This window comes from Dendronephthya gigantea, unplaced genomic scaffold (assembly GCF_004324835.1).
Source record: "Dendronephthya gigantea isolate DGI-Jeju-01 unplaced genomic scaffold, DenGig_1.0 000078F, whole genome shotgun sequence".
NCBI classification, from domain to species: domain Eukaryota; kingdom Metazoa; phylum Cnidaria; class Anthozoa; order Malacalcyonacea; family Nephtheidae; genus Dendronephthya; species Dendronephthya gigantea.
In genome coordinates this window covers 860460-876335 of record NW_021163088.1, presented here as the reverse complement: position 1 = coordinate 876335, position 15876 = coordinate 860460, and the positions used below count along the sequence as shown (strand labels likewise).

The 15876-nt window shown below is 37.0% G+C and overlaps 2 protein-coding genes across 2 annotated transcripts; one reads left to right on the top strand and one right to left on the bottom strand.

Annotated features, from left to right (window-relative positions):
• Positions 1 to 579: 579 nt before the first annotated feature.
• Positions 580 to 4076, bottom strand: LOC114532120 (calumenin-A-like). The gene is made up of 6 exons (XM_028553697.1): positions 3741 to 4076; positions 2660 to 2853; positions 2032 to 2259; positions 1516 to 1610; positions 1189 to 1278; positions 580 to 882 (listed from the first exon to the last, which is right to left on the bottom strand). Exons 1-6 carry the CDS (start codon positions 3932 to 3934, stop codon positions 775 to 777), a joined length of 909 nt encoding a protein of 302 aa, XP_028409498.1. The 5' UTR covers positions 3935 to 4076; the 3' UTR covers positions 580 to 774.
• Positions 4077 to 4927: 851 nt separating this feature from the next.
• LOC114532121 (reticulocalbin-1-like) lies at positions 4928 to 11241 on the top strand. The gene is made up of 6 exons (XM_028553698.1): positions 4928 to 5230; positions 6422 to 6627; positions 7227 to 7436; positions 7830 to 7906; positions 8545 to 8634; positions 9585 to 11241. Exons 1-6 carry the CDS (start codon positions 5031 to 5033, stop codon positions 9690 to 9692), a joined length of 891 nt encoding a protein of 296 aa, XP_028409499.1. The 5' UTR covers positions 4928 to 5030; the 3' UTR covers positions 9693 to 11241.
• The last annotated feature ends 4635 nt before the right edge of the window (positions 11242 to 15876 follow it).

The window sequence follows — 15876 nt, the reverse complement described above, 5'->3', positions numbered from 1 at the left end:
TGCATTTCGCGCTCTTCCTTTTTATTTATGCAGATTTGTTAACATAACAAACGTATTATACAATGCAGCCTATTTTCAGTGTCGTGCATTATCATTTCATTTGCATGCAAACAAAATGTTTTATCTAAGGAAAGGAGAAATTTTGAATCCGTAATCACCGCAATGAACTTACCAGCGGCTGCATGTCACTTCTGGAGTGAAGGTGTATCGGAAGGGGGGGGGGACGGTGGATATGATCATTCGTCATATACTAAGCGCAAATACAATGAGAAGATTACTAACAGCTTATTGAAAAAAAGATATATAATGTTCTAGAAAGAAAGCCCTGTTTACACCGCTGCAATGCATTTATTCGTACGTCGACTCGCCTAAAATTTATGTAAATGTAAATTTCTTCTTTTCACAGTCAACGAACATGATATTAGCATAGCAGGACAGATCTTCAGGCTGGCTACGCTACTGAAAATCAATGAAGCGCGGGAAAACAGTACTTCAAGAATCATTTAAACTAATAATAACCACACAATATCGCCATTACCCAGAAAACAAAAACTCAGAAATTGTAATATTCAAATTCGAATACTTTTAATTTAATTCCTACGGAAATGAATTTGAACAAACTTTTAGACGTTTTTTTTCAAAATAGCTTCACGTGTGAATACGAATCACGTGCATCAACGTTGGTATATACATGCGGTCACGTGGGCCAAAAGACCAATTAGGACACTTGCCCGTTTAGGAAAACTTTTAAATCTTGGACAATTTTATATTACTTCAAAGTTCGTCCACGGGACGATTCAACGTCTCCCCATAGTTCGTAGCTTTGCTTTTAACAAATAACTCTTGTTTGTCCAATATTTCCCGCTTGGTGACAGTCTTGTCCTGAAATGAGAAATGACAGTGGAACATTATACTGGAGAACTTTCTCAACACCTATGGGTTGAAACAGAGCCTGTAAATAGACTATAATTAGCATTAAAGCATCATCTCTTTACGCACTCTCAAAGCATTCGAATTGTTGTATATAAATATGTAAATAGAAAAACTCATGAAATAGTAGCTATTTTACAAGTCTTTAGTTTTATTGCCTTAGTTTCTTATACCAGGCCAGCCTGATAACTGATGTTTAGACTTCAGTGTTGTTATCGTTCAGTTGTATTAAATTCTATGTATGCAAATAAAACATACCTTATTTCCATCAGCCTCATACATTAAATGTTCTGTCTCAGCATCAAGCGGATTATAATTGACAGGAAACAACCAAGTGAGTACTTCTGCCTAAGAATGTGGAATTTAAATTACTTTATAAATTATGTGCTATTGTAGTCCACTGAGAGATAAAGAGTATCTACGGTCATTTATTTCTCTATATAATAACTTCTTTTCTGTTGGAAAATTATGTAAGCATGTAATGTAGAAAACAAAAATGTCTTCTGCTTGGTTGACTTTTCGCGCTCGTTTCTCGGGTTCTGCTAATTGCAGAGTTCAGTAGGTTGTGCCATAATTCACTCCTACCTTATTAAGTTTTCCGTCGCCGTCCTTATCTCTTTCCTTCCGAAAGTATTCTCTTTCCTCGTCCACCCACTCCGGTTCTGTTTCACCATAATCACCTTTTAAAAACAGTAGAAACAATTTCCTCTTACAATTTTTGTGTAGCAGGGTGGTTTTAAACTAAAAACTTCTGCAGTGCAACGTATATTCTACTGTCGTTGCGACGAAAGCGCTAATAATATGCCTTCATCTGCTATCCTTGCAGCTAAAAAGCTTCAAAGAAAACGCAATCGTCTACCGGGCATTGAATATCGTAATGGACACAGAATAGCTGACAAAATAATTTAACAAACCATCACGATAGTACTGTTAACAATCGCTTGTATGCGGCAATATGGACGAAAACCAGCCGCAACAGTCCCCCCCCCCTGCGCCCTACTTTAGCTTTGTATCGTTCTGGTGAACCTGGGTACGAGTAGAGCTGTAAAACCTGAGCAAAGCCACCATGCAGTAAGAAAAGTTGACAAAAATATGAATTACCAATATATTCTTCAAGAGAAAGGTATCCATCTTTGTCCTTGTCTATCCCTTTTAATGTTTCCTCAGCAGCGATTTCATGCATTCTCCTGTATTCGCCGGGGTGTAAATATGCCGAGTATTCGTCTTTTGTTAACATATTGTCGTGGTCGGAGTCTGCGGCCTGATATTTTTTTTTGTCGAATTCCCGTTTCTTCTTGTACTGTTCGTCCACATTTCTGTTGTCGTGATCTTCGTGAATATAAAAAAAAGAGATCTCAAACATGGTTGAATTTTAATATGAGTAACTTGAAGGGTGTACAGAATGCAATTCAATAAATATGAAATATTTTAAGCGGAATGGATCAGGGGAGAATTCCTCATAATAATTTATATTGTTCAAATAGGAAATTGAAAGATTCCTAGCTTTAAAGGACAACAAAATGCTAATCCTGGCCATGAAATAACCTCTTGTGTTTTGACTCTTGAATTCCAACAACTAGATCGAAGATATTCTAATCATACGCTATATATGATCTCTTGCTGAACTTACTTATAAAAGAAAAACCTACTTATTTAATTTGCAGCACGTTCTCCAATGATGCTGATTTGGACAAGCATGCGAAGAATATTTCTTAATCAAATTTCTCACCCATTTTATGCCCATAATGTCTCTCTTTAAACTCGTCCCAGGATATCACTCCATCACCATCCGTGTCAATCTTATGAAAACGCTTATCCACCTCATCACGAAGATGTTTCAGTTGAATATATTCCATCCAAGCCCTTAACTCTGTCTTTGTTATGTTACCATTGCTATCCTTGTCTATTTTATCGACAATTTCACTGCAAAAAAGAATTCAATCCAATACTTAAGGCCCTGTTACACGGTGCAATTTTTGTTGCAACTTGCAATGCAATTCTACTTTTGGGAGATGTATATTTGGGAACAACTAAACTTTTGTGTTTATTACACTTCGCTTTTCTTCTGCAAGAATCTTCAGTAATTTGCATCTCTTGGGAAGTAGAATTGCATTGCAAGTTGCAAAAAAAATTGCACTGTATAACAGGGCCTTAATTTACAATGCATGTAAACTCAATGTATACCCAAATAGCAATAGTATGCCATGGTTATGGGTACGCGAGGCATATGAATAGGCCCTAAATCCACCACTGTTTGTGCCCACATCAAAGAACACATTACTATATTACAGTCATTGCGTTCAGAAAATATACCCAGGCGTTCCGAAAAATATTAGGCAATAGACTTTTCTCATGAAACGTCAAGTGCGAGAAGGGACAAGGAGTTTCATGGTCTCGTTAGTGTTGCGGGCCAGTCAAACATTTTAACATCATTAAACAGTTTAACATCAGATTTCCCGCGTTTGACGTCATCATGAGAAGAGTGATCAATGGATAGATCAATAGATTTAAGTCAGAATAGATTACTACAGTTCTAACTTCAGTAACTTGCATCATATATATTGGTAGAATAAATAAATTTTATGGAATAAGACACCATTATTTGGGGCCATATTTAATTATTCACTCGTGCTTTATGCAAATTGTTTACCTGACTGCTTCCGTAAATTAATGCGGCAGCGATAAAATAATATATCATAATACCAAGTATAAACCTTTATGTATAATTGGCAAACTCCATTGCAACAAAACTTTGGCCCCTTGGCAGCCTGTTATAAACATAATCCTATTCAACAAGATCCCCATCTTACCTAAGACGCAGTCTGCTCTCTTCTGGCGTGAGAGTTTTAAATGTATCTCTCTCGCTCTCATCAAGAAATGCTTTGTGGTCATGTTCTACATTGTGTTTACCGTCAATGTAATGATCACTTGGTCGAATGCGTGGTATTGAGTTGACTAGCACACAACAAAGCAGACTTAGAAAGCATTTTATTTGTATCTCCATGATGACAAATCCTAGATACAGCCACTAGCGTTCAATCAAATGAATCAATGCTAAACCCTCACGATGAACCTCGCATTTAAACATGGCTCGACGAAATATATGCCACGTTGCTGTTTTGTGTTTTGAGTTACTATAATGCGCTATTGTCTTACAGCGTCGGTAAAAACCCGCAAACGGGCATTGATGTCATAAGATGAGTCCCAGTGATGCATTTGTGTTTCGCTCGTTCCGTTCCAAATAGGCATGACTTTAGAACAGACTGCATTGTCAATGTCAAAATGTTATTATGAGCGTTTTACAACAAAACTGCCCACAGATTTTTATATTTCGACATGCATTCAAAATGGGACCTTCGGCGGCCAATTGCCACGTACCCAAATTTGCGCTGTCGTATTACACGCATGATCATGCCACGTCGTGGGAGCTGACGCACCAAACTCAGGCAAAGTATTCAAGGATTGTCATTTTGCCCACCCATGAACTACCTTCGTCTGAACCCCCAAATGCTAACTTATTTCCAACACCCCCAAGCTAAGTCTGAGCAGACTTCTGCAGATGATTGTTAATTTTAACCAAGAATACTAAATCGCCCCAATTTATTTGCAAAATAATTTTAAAGATTAGTAATTGAGGTAGAAATGTCATCGCCCAGACTCGGAAGTGACCGGAAACTAGCATGAATGAACTCAAATTTTCAAAATAGTGGGGAAAACCCCTGACACAGTTACGACATTTTATGCCTTGCTGCCTCTTTGATACAAATAGATTTTGCGCAATTTATTTAAATATTTATTCCGTCTTAGACACTAAGTTCATCCTTTTTATTGTGTTGCGGATTTCGAGTAAATGAGTACTTAATTTTGCCTTTTATGCGAGAGATTGACAACAACAATAAGGGCTTTCATATGTGCTGGACAGAATCAAGTAGCCAATAGAAATGCTTCATTTTTATCACGTGATAGCAACTGTCCAATAGCGCACGGCCACATTTCCACGCAAAGTAAGAAATTTCAAAGCGCATAGAAAACATTCGCATTTGCGCGACGAATACATTCATTGCTTGCGCCCTGTGACACAACAATCTGTCGAAGAAATCATGGCAAACGTACGATTTTTATTGTTTTTTATTTTGCTCCCTACATGTCTAGCACACTCAGTGCCCGGGAGAGCTGAAGATGGTCACTACACAGAGGATGGCAAGCATAATGATGAATATGACCACGAAACGTTTCTCGGCCATGATGGGCAAAAAGAATTCGGCGAACTGAATAATCAAGAGAGAATACTTAGACTCAGGTAAGCATAGACGTCGTTAAGTGCATCTATCTATTTACTTACCGGAGCTCTTCTATCAGTCCTTCGCGAGCATGCATGCACCCCGAAGTCTGAAGTCTAAACTTTGTATGAAATATATTATGCCTAATTTAATATTCACGTGAAAATAGATAAATTAAAATAATAATTGATATGAATCTCGAATGTTTACAATCATGAAACAATAAAGCACACATCACTTTCCATTGATCCGTAGTTGAAAGCTTGAAAGAAAGAGGTATTTGTGTGTAAACACTGCTAACTGTTTTAATTACCACATCCTGAACATTTCCTGTTACAAATTCATATCTGCATGCACAGATCCATGGCAATCGATTCGATTCTATCTGTTGTGCGCGCGTCCTTATCCTGAATGCGTGATTCCTTTACTCATGGATTCTAATCGAAAGCAGCGATGCAAGAAACTCACAAAGCGCATTCGATGTTATATTTATACATATCGTGTTTAATATGTTGGTAATTTGAAACCACTGAACTTATGGGATGACTAATTTGCATTTAATCTGACATTGCTGATCATTCATTCTGACTTGCCACTCGATCACCCCTTGGAAATCAGTTTTCGTCTGCTGAAACTCTTCTATTTAAACTCGTGACCAAAGTTTTGACATGCCTGGTTCACCGCTAGGGTGCGTGAATAATAGATCATGGTCATATTCATGGGCCACGGGGAACAATATTTTTATTAAACATTCTTATAGTAAAATTGTGAGATTGTTCAAGTTTGCATGCAATACTCGCAGAGTTTTTTGTCCAGGGACCAGGGGCCGTTTGTATAAAACGCTCAACTACATTTTAAGTAGTTAAATCGTAGTTACTAGAAAATACATTATTCTGATTGGCCAAATCTGCAACTACCTTTTTATACAACTGACCCATGGAAAATGATTTTTTTCAATGAAACAGTTCTAGCGACATGTAACGGGTTTATAATGAAGCCGTGTAAAAGATTCATCCCCTCATTCTGATTTTGTTTGAATTGCATCGTCGTTTTCCTTTCTGTGTGTCTGAAGTTTACTTTGAAATAAATTACTGTGCATCATAGCATTTCCAAAAGTGTCCTCAATTGTTTATTTGTTATTTTTATTTTACTCCACTATTCAAAACTATATAGCTACTTTTGAAAATTTATAGTAAATTATTGTTTTTAAGCAAACTGGTTGACAAAATCGATAAAAATGGCGACGGTAATGTATCAAAGAGTGAAATGACAGAGTGGTTGAAATACATTTCATTAAATGAACCGAAGGAATTAATGAGAAAGTATTGGGCTGATAATTATCCCTCGATCATTGATGGTGATGGCCTTATCAGCTGGGAGGATTATCAAGCTTTAAATTTTCCTGGAAAAGATCATGGTAAGGTTCTCAGCCATTGAATTTCTCTGCAAATTTAAAACTTCTGAAGTTGCTTTTTAAAGGTCCTGATGTAACATGACGTATGACCTTGTCCGCTATCTTTGGGGCGACAAGAGCAAAGAATTTCACGTGAACCGGGACAATAACTGATGATATAGCTAGCTAGCTCGGTCGCCATCTTAAACGAAGCCAATTTAATGGTTCACTCATTTTGCAGAAAAACTGAGTCACATGCCGATTACATTGATATAATATATATAGCATGCAGAACAAACACAGCTAAGATAGACTAAATTTTTACACTAAAAAGCCTAAAAATAGGCACTAAAGGTTTCTACATCGAGATCAGAAATGTCATGTATATATATACATATCACCCAGACCCAGTGTATCAAAGAATGAAAATATGAAATGACAGAATTGAAATATTCTTCAAATTGTCTTCAAACACGGCCGTCAGCCATGAGTTGCATAAGCATAGGCATATCCCAGATGAAAAGTGGGTAATAAAGATAACGAAAGTCCGTAAACAGATTTTGTGAACACTCACCAAAAATAATTTTCAAAAATAATTTATATCGCTGTATCTTTGACTGTAGATGAGACAATAATAGCTAGGATCAATAAATATCACAAACGGTTCGAAGCAGCTGATGAAAATAAAGACAACAAACTGAGTTTGGATGAATTCGTGGCATATCAGTACATGGATCTCTTTCCTCGTATGTATGACGTATTCATAGATGAAGCGATGGAGACGATGGACTTGAATAAAGACGGCGTGATAACTTTCGAGGAATTCAAAAAAGGTTTGTGGCGTGGATTTCGTTTAATGGCTTTAATCGAATAGCCCAGAACGTGCCCGTGCGAAATCCACAATATACTGGACTGTAGATAAAACCTTAGTTTGTGGGTGTATATTCATATATTCCTCTTATGCCCGACTGATTTCTTTTGTACGTTGTTGTTACTAAATATGATATGTCAACATGAATATATGAATATACACCCCACTCCCCAATTGATCGGTTTAGCTACCACCCTAACAATGTGACGATGTGTCTGCTACTTCAACCAAAAGCGTTGATGGTCTACACTGAGTTTGTAAACTTTAATATTGCTGCATGGTCATTTTCTTGGGCCATACTGTTATGGAGATTACCCAAAATTTGTCGAACTTGCTTTCTGTTAATTTCTTCCAGGCGAAAAAAGATCCCGTGAGGATACAAAAAGGGAGTTTGGTATCAGGGATTTAAATAAAAATGATGTACTGGACAAGGTGAGTCTTTGACCTTTACCTACTACAGTTGATCTACGAATACAAGGTGAAAAATCGATCAGGTCGTCGCGTCATGAGTGAAGAATGTTGTGCTGAACCCCATGAATAACAACAGTATATATTATACTTGTACTTTAAAGATCTGTTCACACGGTCCAATTTTGTCGGATCCAATTCATTTTGCCCCGTTTACACTACACTCTATTTATCGGCACGACACGACTAAAATTGGTACCCGTACCCAATTTTATTAGTATTAAGGTTACCAAAGCAAAGATCGAGCACAGACAAAATGGGCACGGGTACCCATTTTAGCCGTGCCGTGCCAATAAATCGAGTTTAGTGTAAACGGGGCTATAGTCTGTTGAATTGCAATGCACGTGAGCAGCAAATCACCTTAAACCAACGCAGTACTGCTTTGTCAATAACCTGACTTTATTTCATACGCCATGCATGCAGAAGTGAATTGGATGCAATAAAATTGGATTGCTTCAACAGACCATAATATATCATAAAATTTTTGTATCATAATGTTGTGTATCATAATATTCCGATATGTTTTATTCATTATATTTTACCGACCCCGTCCGGGGTCATCACCCAGTCTATGGTCATTTTATGAAACCTTCTTTCTTCAGGATGAAGTGAAGGAATGGTATTTTCCGACGAAATACGATCGCCATGAAAACGAAGCATTGCATCTCATTGGCAAGGCTGATAGTGATAAGGTGTGTATTGTAAGTTGTATAACTAAAGCGGTGTTTAAATCAAGATTTTCTGGGCCCTGTTGTATGAAAGCAGGATATAGCGCTATCCACCGCATTAGTGTTTTTTCAATCGCTCTAAAATCGCCTGTTGTTGGCTGAAATTTAATTAAACCTTACAGTATTCCTAAATTGAGGAACCTCTTTAATAATAATTGGTTCCTAAGCTGAAATCTTATTGCTTTTCAAGCATTTTTAGAAAAGTTGAAAAAATCACTATAATCCGATGGATATAGCGCTAACCAGCATTCGTGCAACCGGCAACTAAAAATGAACAAGTGTAGTGCATGCAGACTCTTCAGGATTTAGCATGGTACATGAGATTCGGGTCAATAAATTCTGTGCATGTACAGGTCGTACAGCAACACATGCATATATACATCATAAATCTGTTACACATGCAGAGTGCATCTATATAAAAGATGTCCGGAAACGTAAAATTCCCACTGACAGATTTCCACTGTCGCGTTTTTTCTACAGAGGTGTACGGACGTGCATCTATGTCGTTACATCGGCCTTATAGTTTTTACACCGGCAAAAACGTACTATATTCACGAACAGAACTCAATTGCAACCTCGTTCTGCTATTCATTTGTTGGATTAAGAAGGCTCATATATATGACCAACAACTTACGATATATGTAACAAGATGGAAAAAAATCACCACAGCTAAGCTCGATCCCGGTCGTAGAAAAAATTGAGGAACATTCCTTTTTGTAATTGTCTAAATCAAAAGTTGGTCTAGTATGCAAAAGTCCAATGCCTTTTGCAGATACGCGCAAAATAGAATAAGAGTTATTCTTTTGTGGCAAAATAAAAAATCTCGCATTATAATTGTCGCCAAATATAAATATGAAAGTCGATCGACTTTAAAAAAAATCTTATAGCCTACTTCTTTCTTAAATCTTAAATAGGACGATGCACTCAGCAAGGACGAGATATTACACAACTACGACGTTTTCGTTGGCAGTAGAGCCACTCACTGGGGCGAAACTTTGAAGAGAAATGTTGATGAATTGTGATACCGGCATTGAAATTCATGGAGATAGCGACATAGCTATATAGCTTACCTGCTTACGCGATAATTTCAACTTGCTGCTTCGAGAGTCGTCGTCTTAGAAATAGGGTAAAAGCCAGTAAATACATTTCTATCATCTGTCACTTCTCCTTCCCTTTGTCTTAATTAGCCTTTTATTTAAATGTTTGTCTGCATTACACTCAATTTATTGCCATGCACGGATGAAATTTGGTTCGGGTACCAATGGACGGCTAACGTTTTAGACTAATTTCTTACCCCGGGAATAAAAAGGACATTTTCTGAAAGAGCGTATTAAAATGAGTAAAACGCCAAGTTTGACTGGGAATTGTTTTAAATCACGGAAAATATAGCCATGCGAAGGTGACAAATTTTGTATACTTTTGTATTACGGCTGGAAGTGTGTAAGCCATTTTGTTAACTAATTTAGTTAACTAATTCACAGAATTTCGCGGCCAAACTTTGCATTTACACTAATTTAAGTGCGCTTAGCGGCTGATTTCATGGAGTGTTTTCAGCCAACCGGGCTGAAACTTCAGCCCAGGGTTGCTATAAAATCCCAACAAAATCGCGCAAGAGATTGCCGGGCTGAAATTTTCATGTAATCGCGTGCGTGATTTTGTTAGGATTTTATAACAACCCTGGGCTGAAGTTTCTAGCTGAAACTCAGCCCGGGCTGAAAACACTCCATGTAATTAGCTCCTTAGTAAGTAAGTTTATTCCCTTCTTGTTACCCAATGAAAAAATTAGTCTAAAGCGCAAGTCGCGATCGTACCAATTACCATGCCAATAATTATATTGAGTGTAGTGTAAATAGAGACTATATGGAGTTTTTGAGCAACCAGATCTCCATGCCAAACAAAAGCTCGAAAGGCTTGTTGCCGAGAAAAGAAATCGACAAAGGGGTTAGGATCTTTAAATCTGTTAATAGAGGTTTAGGTCATAGGCCAGTCTGACTTCTGCGTCTTAATCAGTGATCGTCAGTTAACTTTTTGAGGCTTTGTCTTACCCATTTTACACGGTGAAATTTTTCTTGCAACTTGCAATGCAATTCTACTTTTAAGAAATGTAAATTAGTGAAAAGTATTCAGAATGCAAGTGTAAGAAACGCCATGTGAGTACATGTAATAAAGACAAGAGTTTTGTAGTTACCAAATTTACATCTCTCAAAAGAAGAATTGGATTGCAAGTTGCAGGAAAAGTTGCACCGTGTAACAGGGCCTCTGAGTTGTGCTTTGCGACATAATCTCAAAATAAAAATCGCAGTTACAATAAAAATCATCATGGCAAAATAAAAATAAATATATAATTGGTCATGCATACATCCTGTCGAGGCAAAAACAATGTCGAAAGGGCAACATATTAAGTTGCTTTGAAAATACAAATAACTTTTCTAGGAAAACCATGTTTGTTTTTATTTACTGCGAACATATATAATCGTTTTCGTTGTTTTGCTTGCGTTTATTTCGCTTGGCTGCTTGCACTTGCTTCTTGCTTTTAAACGCTTGAAATACATCAGAATGATAAAAACCCATCGGGCTATCTTGTTGTGTTTCTTTGATATTATACAAACAACAATATTTATTTTTAGTACTTTTGATTTTGAACGATATCTCGTAAGCTTATCAAGTGACTCGTTTCCAATCCAACAGAATGGCATTCAAAACTCTCTTCCAAGACGTCTATCACGTGTTTTAAACCGATATATTATACAAATACCAATTCGTCATTCGCAACTTCGGATTTCGAACGATGTTTCGAGAGCTTATCAGGTGACTCGTTTCCAATCTCTTCGAGCAATATCACATTCCCCTCTGGATCCTTTGTACGCCATACACGTAAGTTAATTTGCACAAGTGAAGAAACCAAATTACACCGCGCAACATCAAGTTTTCGAAACTTCAAACGCAGCACCGCTGATCTTGTTAGATGAAGATGCGCATATAGTTCCTTCTTCAACGAGATTTGGACGTCTAGGCCTGGGTAAGAATGAACATTGAAAATGCAAAATCCTGTTCTTATGAAATTACATTGTTGTGATATGAGCCGTTCATAATATTCTCTCATTTTCTCAAAATCTTTGACGAATATATGAAATCTTAGAATCTTGTTGCCAAAATGTATTGGAGAAATCGCCCAGAGAGGCAAATGCTTGGAGAATTCATAGAAATCCATACAGCCAATCACCGTAGAGTCGTCAACATTATTTAACAGTTTAATGCTATGGCGTAATTGCCAGATATCTGCCTCATTCTGAATGGTACCCAGTACCTCTTCATATAGCGCTTCGTCTATGAACAAGACCACACTAAGGGCCTGGATACTAGTCTCCTCACTGTTTTCAATTTCGCTCGTGTTTAAACGATCATGTTTTACAGCCAGGGGGGAGATTTCATCGTTACGAAATCTGATGAACTTCCAACCTGGATCTACATGACTCAAAATTTTCGCCAGGTGTTTTCGCGTTGATGGAATCTCTGCTCTCGGTAGAAATATGTCGGCTTTGCATAAATATAACGCTGTTTCCTTTGTCGTTCTCGTCCGGATCCTATTGAGGATTGGCGAGTTCTTGATTCTCTCTCTTCTGAAGCTCATCGAAAATTATGGGTTTTCAGACTCCTTGAGTACGGTAATATTGTAGGTCTGTTGTCTTCTCCACTAAAAACACAGGACAACGCATTTACATTTTCAGATATGGGCTTGTTTATCTGTATGGCAACAATAGCTCTTATAGTTATCACTCGCGCGGGGAGATGCACGGCCAAACTTAGATGCGATAATTGGGAGGTTTCCAATGAACATTAAATCAAGTTGGGTATATCAATATACACCCCACCATAATATACATCACGCTATAGTTAGGCCCTGGGGGAATTCAAAATGATCGTTAAAGAATATATTTCGTGGGAGAAAAATGCTTTGTAGGTGAACTCAACTGCATATTTGAATGATAATTTGTATATCAGACTGATAAAAGCATATGAGATAATAAACTTCATTAATCTTCATTATGATTTCATATGCATTATCTATTGCTTGAATTGCATTCGACGCAACCACAATGCGACGTATAACCAAAGCCATATAGTGCAGGAGCTTGGAACATAAAAAAGACTAGTGACAACGGACCTAATTGAACGATAACAAGCTTATGGTACTCGCTCTCTTGAATGATGAAGATAATAAACCCTAACAAACTACAGACTGTGCTTCACAAATTGATCATAAGCTCGAGACTTTTATAGGATAATTGCAGATGAAGCAAAATTCTGGAAACTGCTGATAATTGTAAATAAAGCAAATTCTGGAAACCGCTCTGGTAAAGTAAAGAGCAGGAGCGGGTAGTCTAATTTTCTCTGAGTAAGCACTAATGAACGTTAACCTAATACTCGCTATCTATAAGTAAATTGATGGCTAGTAGCATAGCCAATTAGCATTTACAGTAATATTCGACTACATTTTGCTAAAACTCATTAGCTAGCTCTGGTCGCCCATGCCTCCAAATCTCAGGATAACTCCTCGCAAAATATTACGGAAAGGTTCGTCTTTGGGATGTAGGGCCACTGAAAGCACGAAAATATATGCATATTTTTCAACGACATTATAATTAAATGTTTTGGTCGCAGTTTGTTTTCATTTATATACGACCGTCTCTTCACAACAATTCGCAATTCCAAAAAGAATCCGAAAATATACACGATCCTGATCCGCCAATTTTGCCACTAATTATAGTTGAGAGTTAACTAACGGTTGTTCAAAAGCCGGTTTACTTAACCTAGAGTTAACGCAATTTTTTACATCATTTTTTTTTCATCGCTTGTCAATAAGAGTTGAATATTTTTTCCATGAGTATTTTCTGGTTCAATAGAAATCATATTTTGCAAAGTTTTAAAACAAGCGACGGTGCAGAAGCACGTAAACTAAAACAGCGGATTGGATTTAAACCCGGTTAGCGCTAACCTAGCTTTGAAGCATTTTATCAAGTTAATTTTTCGATGTGATGTTACACCAATGCAGAAATATAGTGATATTTGGATATGAGACAGGTTTTAATATAACTCGAGAGAGAGCAAGTTACTAAAATTTTACAAAAAGTTACTGAAGTGAATTTAAAATTTTTAAAACTCGTGTCATATACAGGCAAGGAACTTTGCACCACGAAATATTTATCAATACAGGGCGTAATTTCTTGCAATACCTCCTTTGTGTGCAATCTGCGACATACGAAACCTAAACTGCAACAGATATTTGCTTGTCATTTCTTGGACACTTACCTTAAAGTTGCATAAAATGATGTTGCAAACCTTGAATCAACCGTGAACTTGTCAGTTGGTAGCTTCTTTTATAGGTTCGTTTCAATCTCGCTATCATCAGCTACTAAAAGATAGAGTTCGCTTTATGTTAACAGCTAAAGTTTCCACGACTGTTTATTATAATTAATCATATGTAAATAAAGCGAAGATCGCATATAAACACACAGCGTTCTATAAGGCCATAAGCCAAATACTTGCATAATAATTCGTGAATACTTTCACTCGTTAGAGGCTTTCTTACCGCTTTGCGGCCGCCAATGTTTTTACGAAACGTCTTTCTGAGCATTCTTACAGTGAATTAATTTTCCATTTAAAAGAAAATGCCATGCCATGGAGCGTTTATGCAAGTTGACTAAGTTCAATGTGAAGATCGACCTTTTAACCTTAAAAACCACACGTACTTCAGAAATCCCTTTCAATATTGGCTAAGTCTAACTCTTTCGTGTTCTTAATGCTGTAAAATGCTTTGCACTTCACTGAAATATCCGAATGCCTCTAAAGAACTTTGCAATTTACGCATGCACATCCGTTAGAACCGTTTAGAACAAGAGAGGTTATTCTAATTACTTGATTTGTTACTATAATGAGAATTACTATATCCTAACGTTGACTCATAACATAGTTTCAATTCGCACATCAAACATCCACAATCAAACCATTACAAAAAAGAATCCAAGGCTCATTATCGTCTTGTATAGCCCTCGAAACTGCCATCATGGAAACGCAAGGGAAATATCTTGAAGTATTCTCAAACATGTCAACGTTCGCTATATTGCCAAAAATGATCGTAATGTATACCTTGATCCCCTTAGTTCCACTAACAATTTATCAAATTACCTTTAAAAAATATGATTTAATCTCCTTTCAGTTTCAAACACATGTTCGCTTTCTGGATAAGCGCGTTTCGTCGGGTATAAAAGCAATGAACAGTATCTCACTTCACTCCATGAATACAGTTGGTAAATAAAACTACTTCTTGCAATATAAATGGATCGTTTGTCTTATAGGTTTCGACACACAAAGTAAACATTTGAATCCTCTTGTTGATATAAATATGAACGACGAACATAATTTGCATGAAATTGATGGGGAAATGCGAATTTCGATTGATTTTAGGGAAATTTTCAATACATATTGTATCAAACTTTTTTAATTTTAGCACTTTTGGAGAGTGAGGGCGCTGGTAAGTTGTAGTTTTAGCTGTTGAACTTGTCAAATTTAGTCCGGAATATTTAATCCATATGAATTAGATATATAAACACTGAACTCTCTTTCCTATCGCATGTGCATGGCGACTTCCCATGAGTCTGTGTGGGCATTATTGACTCTAATCCAACAGAAAATAAAACCTCATACCCAGGGGTATCCCCTAGAAAAAAACCTGGGTACGAGGTTGCAGAAAAGATTTTGATAGCGATTTCGTTCGTAATCATGCATCGGTAACATGCGATAATAATTATTGACACCCAGCCCAGCAGCCGTAAGGAATATGAATAGAAAACTGTGCCCAGCCAAAACAAATTCTAAACAAGCAGCAAAACTTTATTAAAGCACTAATAATACCCAGCTTACATACATGTCTCTCTAACTCTTAAGAAGAATCTTTCACTTTCTTTATGGTCTGGAAATCGGTCCATGTTTATGCAAATTTGTTCGAAGTAAAACTTGATTCTCATTGGTCACCGACAGTCGGTGTTGGCTGTTGTTGGTGATTTTTAGAGAATAAATTCTTTGTTATTTTCTTCGTCACTTGGGAATAAGGCCTCAAAACATCATATTTTTCATGAAGCCCATCATGGATCATTGCCCAATGTCGTTACCTGAATCACCTCATCATAGAACTCAATCTTACTTCAG

Coding starts and splice junctions, on each gene's coding strand:
- LOC114532120 (XM_028553697.1), bottom strand. CDS start 3,934: ATGGAGATACAAATAAAATGCTTTCTAAGTCTGCTTTGTTGTGTGCTA. Junction 1,611..2,031: donor TTCTCTTGAAGAATATATTG/GTAATTCATATT, acceptor TGTTTTTAAAAG/GTGATTATGGTGAAACAGAA. Junction 1,279..1,515: donor GCGACGGAAAACTTAATAAG/GTAGGAGTGAAT, acceptor CCACATTCTTAG/GCAGAAGTACTCACTTGGTT.
- LOC114532121 (XM_028553698.1), top strand. CDS start 5,031: ATGGCAAACGTACGATTTTTATTGTTTTTTATTTTGCTCCCTACATGT. Junction 5,231..6,421: donor GAGAGAATACTTAGACTCAG/GTAAGCATAGAC, acceptor ATTGTTTTTAAG/CAAACTGGTTGACAAAATCG. Junction 6,628..7,226: donor TTTTCCTGGAAAAGATCATG/GTAAGGTTCTCA, acceptor CTTTGACTGTAG/ATGAGACAATAATAGCTAGG.